Source organism: Psammomys obesus, unplaced genomic scaffold, assembly GCF_907164565.1.
Source record: "Psammomys obesus unplaced genomic scaffold, mPsaObe1.curated_primary_1811, whole genome shotgun sequence".
Lineage (NCBI taxonomy): Eukaryota > Metazoa > Chordata > Mammalia > Rodentia > Muridae > Psammomys > Psammomys obesus.
Genome location: NW_026591872.1, coordinates 4423220 through 4431235, shown reverse-complemented (window position 1 = coordinate 4431235; position 8016 = coordinate 4423220). Strand labels below are relative to the sequence as shown.

Here is an 8016-nt window from a genome sequence, read left to right as displayed (position 1 = left end):
TCTATCTATCTATCTATCTATCTATCTATCTATCTATCTATCTATCTCTACCTACCTATCTACCCACCCACCTCCCGCCTACCTACCGATTCTTTAATACAATATATCCCAACTGGAGCCTCCTCTTTTCCCATCCTCACCCCCATTCCCACCTCCCCTCTTCCCCACTGCTTCTCTGTTTCCCTTCAGAAAAGAGCTGGCCCCCCAGTGATATCAACTGAACATGGCAATAAGACTAGCTACAAACCCTTCTTATCTAGGCTGGATGAGTCAGAGACACCCCCAGTTGACTGTGTATTTGAAGTTTTTATCCCCAACTATGTAAAAGAAGACAGTTATTAGTGTTCTTAAGCATACCTTTTTTTTTTAAAGCTGCATGTTTTTTTAAAGATTTATTTATTTTATTATGTATACAATGCTCAGTCGGCGAGTACACCTGCAGACCAGGTGAGGACACCAGATCTTATTGTAGATAGTTGTGTGCCATCATGTGGTTTCTGGGAATTTAACTCAGGACCTCTGGAAGAGCAGACAGTGCTCTTAACCTCTGAGCCATCTCTCCAACCCTCAAGCATACTTTAAAATTTTTTTCAGGATAATCATGCTTTTATTTTAAGTACGTTTTCTGAATTTTGGTCCATTGAGTCTTGCTTTCAGATATATGCTTTATCATGTTTTTTTTTTCTTTTTACAAATAATATTTCTTAGGAATCATCTACTACAGATTTTTATTAGCTTGTTTCTTTCTTTCTTTGTTGGGTTTGTGTCTGTGTATACCCTCAATGTGTTTTCATTGCTGGAGATTAAACTTTAGGACCTTATGCATGGTAATTAGGCCCTCTTTCTACTAAGCTGTATCTGCAGCCTTAATAGTAACTTCTTAAAAAAGGAATTTTTTCTAGTTGTTATTTTTAAATTAAAAACATAATTTTCTTTGTCTTCTAAAGAGTTTATCCTATGTGCAACATGATTATTAAATTTTATTGTCTTTCCTAAAATTTATACATGGGCATCTCCTAGTATTCTTTATTTTATTACCTTGCTTTGTTATTTTTCTGTTAAGAATTTCAGTTTGGCTTCATCCTTACAACAGTCATTGTCAACTTAATCATATTTCTTGCTTGCATCTGGTTTAGTTTGTATCTGTCCATCTTTGAATAAACTCCACTTACTTTTAGTGTATTTCTTCAGTGATCATTCTTAAAAATACATGGACTCTCCTTAACGATAGAAGAGGCAGTGTCTTAATTGTGTATCACAAGCTCAGGACACTTAGTGGATAGCTATGTAAAATTTAAATGGAAGAATGAGTCCATGGCTATTTCAGTTTTGTCATTTCTTTATTTTTCCACATGTTCTATTCCAGGATGATTTTTATCTTCTTCCGAAGGCATAAAGATCTGTCTCTCTTTTTCTCTCTTTCTGACTCCTCTCTCTCTCTCTCTCTCTCTCTCTCTGTGTGTGTGTGTGTATGTGTATGTGTGTGTGTTAATGTAATGGTGGTTGAATTACAGAGCTAGGCTTAGGACTTCTCTGAATATGACATGTCTGTTGGTTCTTAGGGTTGACTGAAGTCTTTTTAAGATGCATAAACACAACAGTGCCCATGTTCCACCATAGCCGTCATTTGGAAATGGAACTTTGGATACTGAAACTTATTGTTTAGAGTTTTACAATTATATAAAACTCTGAAGTTAAAAGAAATTGTTTCACCTCTTCAGTGTGGCTTCTTTAAGCCCCTACAGGAACCAAAGAGACCTCATTCCTCTAGTTATATCTGTTTTCATCTGTAAGATATGTAGCTATTAAAAATATTCTTGAGAAGAAATTTCTCTGAAGGAGGGGACACATACTTTGATAATAAGTTACTAAAATATTTTTCTCTCACTAGGTATTATCATTATTGATGGCTTTACTAGATATGACATGTAATTACTTTCGAACTTATATGTATCTCTTTTGTTTCAGGATGCTTTAATCTGGATCCCAATAGAGTTTTGGATGTCATTTTAGAAGTGTTTGAATGCAGGCCAGAACATGATGATTTCTTTATATCTTTGTTAGAATCTTACATGAGTATGTGTGAACCGCAAACACTGTGTCATATTCTTGGGTTCAAATTCAAGTTTTACCAGGTAAAAATATGTATATATGTGTATGTATAGGCTACCTTCATAATGTTTTATGTGTAGTTTATTTTTTTTTTTATTTTCACTGTAGTATTTTCTAGTTTCTGCTCAGATATTTTAGCTGAGGAGAAGTGGAAAGCTAATGATATGTTCTTATGAGAACTTTATTGACAGTATAAGTGATGTGATGAGAAACTCTGAAGAGAAGCAGAATTAAATTTTGTCTCAAGAGAAGGGTCTGGTAATACTTGAAGGAGTAGGAGTGTGTTGAGAAATTTCTATGCAGAAATAACAAACTGTTAGACTAAAGATTGGTGGTGTAGGAATATGTAACCAATTGAAGAAATGCACGTGCCTGTATTGTAACATGGGAAACAGAGTGGTAGATTTGTCTTTGATAGATAGATGAATATTAGATTGTTGTAGGCCTTTTGCTATATGTTATTTTAGGATTTGATTGTTTATATGAAGGATATTTTAGTGATGTTAAGTACTTGAAACATATTAAATTACTTTTTATTAAATCAACATTGTAACTGAAGATCCCCTATTTCTCTGGTTAATGCTCTTTCAGTCTGTCATATTATTGCTACTGCTGTTTTCTAAAAGATTTAGTGGAGGTGCCTAAGTAATGAAAAGTAGTTTCTGGTGGCATTAAGCTTTTGTTAAAAAATTAGCCACAGCTGCTTCTTATTTTTCTAACAGAAGCTTTAGAGCCCACTCAATATAGGGAAAATAAGTCCAAGTATTTCATCAGATTTTAAAAGGCATCTGATTATTTTAGATTTGATGAAGAAACCACTGGCTGAAATGGAAAGGTAGAAAAAATTTAACTTGTGTTTTAAATGCTTTTGAAGAGAAAGTCAGGGTGTAAGTAGGCATACTTGGCATAAAATTAAGACATAAAGGTATAGAGTGTGTACCTCCACACTTGTCAGTCCTACCTATCTGCATTGCATGGCCACTGAGAACTACTTGAAAAGCAATTATTAAAAAAAACAAAACAAAACAAAACAAAAAAACAACAACCACCATAACAACTTCATAAGCAGAAATGCAGATGATGTTATATCATTTTAACCTCACGTTCTATTCAAGTTTCAGCTTTCACTGAGATTTTTTTTCTTGTTTTTTTGAAACAGTTCTTCTGTGTAGCCTTGGCTGTCATGGACTAGCTTTGTGGATCAGGCTGCCCTCAAACTTATGGAGATCCTGCCTCTACCTCACCTAGTGCTAGGATTACTCAAATGTTCTTATGCCTTGTAAAAGATACTTAGTCTTGTAACTATTTTTCTTGTACTCATCTGAAGATACTTTGAGATGCTAGCAAAAATCTTTACCCAATATTCAGATGTTTGATTTTATAATGAAAAATAGTGAAGTGTATTACTTAATTTTTATTGCTGATTGGTAGAAAAAAGATAAAATTTTAAATTTTACATTATACCTTAAGGAACTTTCCTCTTTCAGGAACCAAGTGGTGAGACACCCTCATCTTTGTACAGAGTTGCAGCAGTCCTTCTGCAATTTAATCTCATTGATCTAGATGATCTTTATGTTCATGTAAGTCAAGTACTCTGTTAATAGTGTTTGCTTCTCCATCCCAGGGATAGGAAGAGGAGTAGTCAATTATATATCGCTTTAGTGCTGGCTCTAGACTCCCAGATTTTACTTTTTGAAGCCATAATACATTATTTCTTTGTCTACCTTAAAAACATAATGGATTCTCTTCTTTGACCAACTATGGAAGTTGAATTCCTCTTAGTTACACTCATAGGAGTCAAGATTGCATATAGAGCTCTTGTTAATAATCACTAGTGTTTATCCCATGGGAAAAAGGTTAAGCACTGAGCAGTGCAGTTTTAAGGCTTTTTATTTTATATGTGACTTGTAGGAAATAGGGGATTACCTAGGTACTTCTAGGTAAACATTCCTGTACAGTATCTATTATTTTACCTTTAATGTTGACTGGTTCTTTACCTTATATAAACCTTAGCTATTGAAATAGATTATGCATTTTTACAGGAGTAGAAACATTTCTATAGTAGCTTACTGTAGTTTATAACAAACAAATTTTGGGGAGCTGTGTTTTTGTTTGTGTCAGGTTTATTATTATGAAATGCTTATAAGTTCACTTGTACAAGGTAGCTGGATTTGAGATAGTCAACCCCCACAATGGAAGGCTGACAAGATGCATACCATTTTCTTTTTTGTATTGATCTAGAAATTAGTTTGTGATTTACTATGGGACACCAAATTATTAATAGTTTTTGTAATTGAAAAGTAGAACATTCAAATCTACCCTTTTGACATATATGTAGTACTTTGTTTAATTTGAAGTTTGCCTTTTAAAGGAGAAATACACAGTTTCTGTTTGTTTTGGTGGTATTGGAGGTCAAACACAGGGCCTAGTCAAGCTGAGAAAACATTGTTCTACCACTGAGCACCCTTCCTCCTGTTTTTTTTTTTTTTCTTCAATGGGATATTTTGCACATATTCAGTGGTAAACAACACTGTAGTATGAATTTAGAACTTTTAGCATACCAAAGATATGAAACATTTTACTGCTATGTGAATATAAAATGTGTGCAAAACTGAGGTACTAACCTTTTAAAATTATTGGACAATAAGTCAAACTTATTTGGAAAGAAGCCATAGAAATGAATAAGATGGTCTTATTTATAGATGTACTAATTAAATAACAATATCTGTTTTTATATGTTCGAGCTATTTATATTAATTCTTACAAAATTTTAATGATTTATTTTTAGCTTCTTCCAGCAGATAATTGCATTATGGATGAATACAAACGAGAAATTGTAGAAGCTAAGCAAATTGTAAGAAAACTCACAATGGTTGTATTATCTTCTGAAAAATATGATGACCGGGACAAAGAAAAGGACAAAGATGATGAAAAAGTAGAGAAGGTATATTATTTAAACTGGTAAAATTTACATTGTTTAGAATCATGAAATTTAATTTCTCACCTTTCAGAAGTCGAATTCCTTAATTTTGATTATATAAAATTTGATTTGGGTAATACTCATTTGGGTTTTAATATGAATGGTATCTTTACAAAGAAAACTGCTGAGCTGGACACAGTGGTGCATGCCTGTAATCCTAGCACGAGGGTTGGGGGTTGGGGGGCAGAGGCAGTCAGATCTCAGTGAGTTTGAGGCCAACCTGGTCTACAAAGGGAGTCCAGGGCAGCCAGGACTGCACAAGGAAACCCTGTCTCGAAAAACCAAAACCAGACTAAAACAAAAAAATCAACCAAAGAAACAAAAAACCCTACACTTTTTTCTTATAAATTTCAAAAATTAAAAAAAAAATCACAAAATGCTGTATATGTAATATTCTTCAAATCTTAAAGGGATTCTCAAAGATGAATGAATTCTAATTTCTCTTGCACAGTATGGCATTAAGTTCAACTTCATTCCAAGTTTATAAACTGTAATGCCTATGTAAGTGCTAAACAGGAAAATAAAACAACAGAAAACAAGAAAAAAAAGATCCTGTTTTTTTTCAAGTTACTAAAAATAAAGCAATTAAAAAAATTTCCCAGTAATTGCAACTTCTTTGATGTACATAATTGTGATAATTTAGCTCAAGTTTTAAAAAGAAATATCTGTTTTTCAAATATCATTGTTATGTTTGTTCATTTTTAGCCACCTGATAACCAAAAACTTGGTTTGTTGGAAGCCTTGTTAAAGATCGGTGATTGGCAACACGCACAGAACATTATGGATCAGATGCCTCCATACTATGCAGCATCACATAAACTTATAGCTCTTGCTATTTGTAAGCTCATTCACGTAACAGTTGAGCCTCTCTACCGAAGGTTTGTTCTTCTGTATTATGCATTAAGATACAAATAGTTTTTAGAGTACTATCTTTTTTCTTTAAATCTAACATATCTGTTAGTATATTTTCTGGAAACATAAGTATTCACAGTGTATGCTCACATGACTTCTCTCCTAATTTCCCAGTGTTCTAGCTTCAGTGTAACATGAAAACTATAGGTTAAGCTTCTAGAGCCTATTTGTATTATTGAGAGTGAAAATACCATTCTTTTGTTTTTGACTTTTCTTCTTGGGAGGCAGAAAGTTCTCTTTTTACTAACCTTAGGGGAACCATTTCTCTACTCTTGGGTTAATGGCTCTGAATGAAGGCATTACCATTCTGACATTTGGGCTGCTGTTTGGGAAATTACTATATAATTCCTCTCATTATCCCGATTGTGTCAACTAGTCCTATAGACATCAGCCTATTTGTTGTGAATGTAGAGTAGTATTGGTAGCAGCTCTGGCTTCAGCCTCATAGATCAGAGCCTGTTTCAAAAGCCCTGGCTTTCTTGACTTCTGAGCTGCTTTTATTGCAAAGTGGGGTATAGACACTGCTGGCCTCTTCTCAGAGATCAACCCCTGTGACTTCAAAGTAAGACACCTGCTCATCATGAAAAACTGGGCTTGCTCTCTTTTTTAGTATAACAAATTTGTACAGCTATCTTACCTACTGCTACTTCCTCATACTCAGTATAGGGAATGGAACCCAGATTAAGAAATGTTTGATTTCATCTTGTTATATATCTGAAGTTCATCCCTTACTTCTCATTCTTATAACCGCATTCTATGTGCTGGCCAAGTTTAAGTTAAACTCATATGTCAAATGTGCTTGAGATCTACACAGAGAGTTCCTTTATTTAAGTTGTTATTTTGAAAAATTCTGTAAGTTTTGCTTTCATACTTGTTGAATTTGTTCTTTACCAGTTGAGAATTATTTACTATAATAAAGTGGTGGTGATTAGACTAGATAAAGCAAATATGAGCAAGAAAATGATTGTGTTAAGATATTGGAGGTTGTATAGTCTATAGATTTCTAAATCTTGCTTCTTTTTTTTTTTATAGAGTTGGTGTTCCTAAAGGTGCTAAAGGCTCACCCGTTAGTGCTTTGCAAAACAAGAGAGCACCGAAGCAAGTAGAGAGCTTTGAAGATTTGAGGAGGGATGTATTCAATATGTTCTGTTACCTTGGACCTCACCTTTCTCACGATCCCATTTTATTTGCAAAAGTTGTGCGCATAGGCAAGTCATTTATGAAGGAGGTCAGTAAGATTTTTCTTCCTAATAGAAATTTAAATTTAAATTGAAAATATTGTAAATATATTTGTTTTCACGAGTATTTGTAAAAATAAAAACAAAGTAAACACAATTTATGGAAAGTTTTGTTGAGTTTATGGAAAGCCCAGCAGTGACTGTGTGTTTATTTTAAAACTGCAGATCTAGGTATATGATTCATCAAGTGTTTCCCTTAGGAAAATCTTTGGATATTTACATTTTGAGTAACATTGTAACTAGTACTTCCTTAGTATTCTTTTCCCTTACCTGTATTTTATATATTTTCTTGCATGCAGTTTTAAATCATTACTATTCATTGTTTGGAGTCTTTCCAACCTCAAATAGCTCAGGGCCTGTTATTACTTAATTTTGGTGATAGGGATTGAGCTTGGGGCTTTATATGTTTTAAGTATGTGGTCTATTGGGGAACTTTGTTCCCAGGTCCTCTATTTTCTTTTTAAGTAAAGTTTTTATTGAAATAAATTATATATACCAAAAAATATATAATTTGTGACTACCGTTCAGTGACCGTTTTAAAACTAAATCCTCATGTACCTACCACTTAAACCAAGAAATCAAATAGTACCAGCAATGCTACTACCTCATTTGTAAACACAGACTATTTAAAAATATCTGAGACATAGAATGTTCATATAACATATATTTCCAGCCTTAAATGCTTAATTAATTTCCAAATTTTGATAGATATCTGTTACCTACCTACCTATCTATCTATCTATCTATCTATCTATCTATCTATCTATCTATCTA

The 8016-nt window shown here is 33.4% G+C and overlaps 1 protein-coding gene across 4 annotated transcripts in view; it reads left to right on the top strand.

The window, feature by feature from the left end:
- Thoc2 (THO complex subunit 2) overlaps positions 1-8016 on the top strand; it is a 127038-nt gene that overhangs the window by 55897 nt on the left and 63125 nt on the right. For all 4 annotated transcript variants that reach the window (XM_055612132.1, XM_055612131.1, XM_055612129.1 and 1 more), the window contains exons 8-12: positions 1969-2135; positions 3600-3692; positions 4901-5056; positions 5798-5970; positions 7037-7232. In XM_055612132.1, the coding sequence (XP_055468107.1) occupies positions 1969-2135; positions 3600-3692; positions 4901-5056; positions 5798-5970; positions 7037-7232 (785 nt within the window). The remainder of the gene's footprint in view (positions 1-1968; positions 2136-3599; positions 3693-4900; positions 5057-5797; positions 5971-7036; positions 7233-8016) is intronic.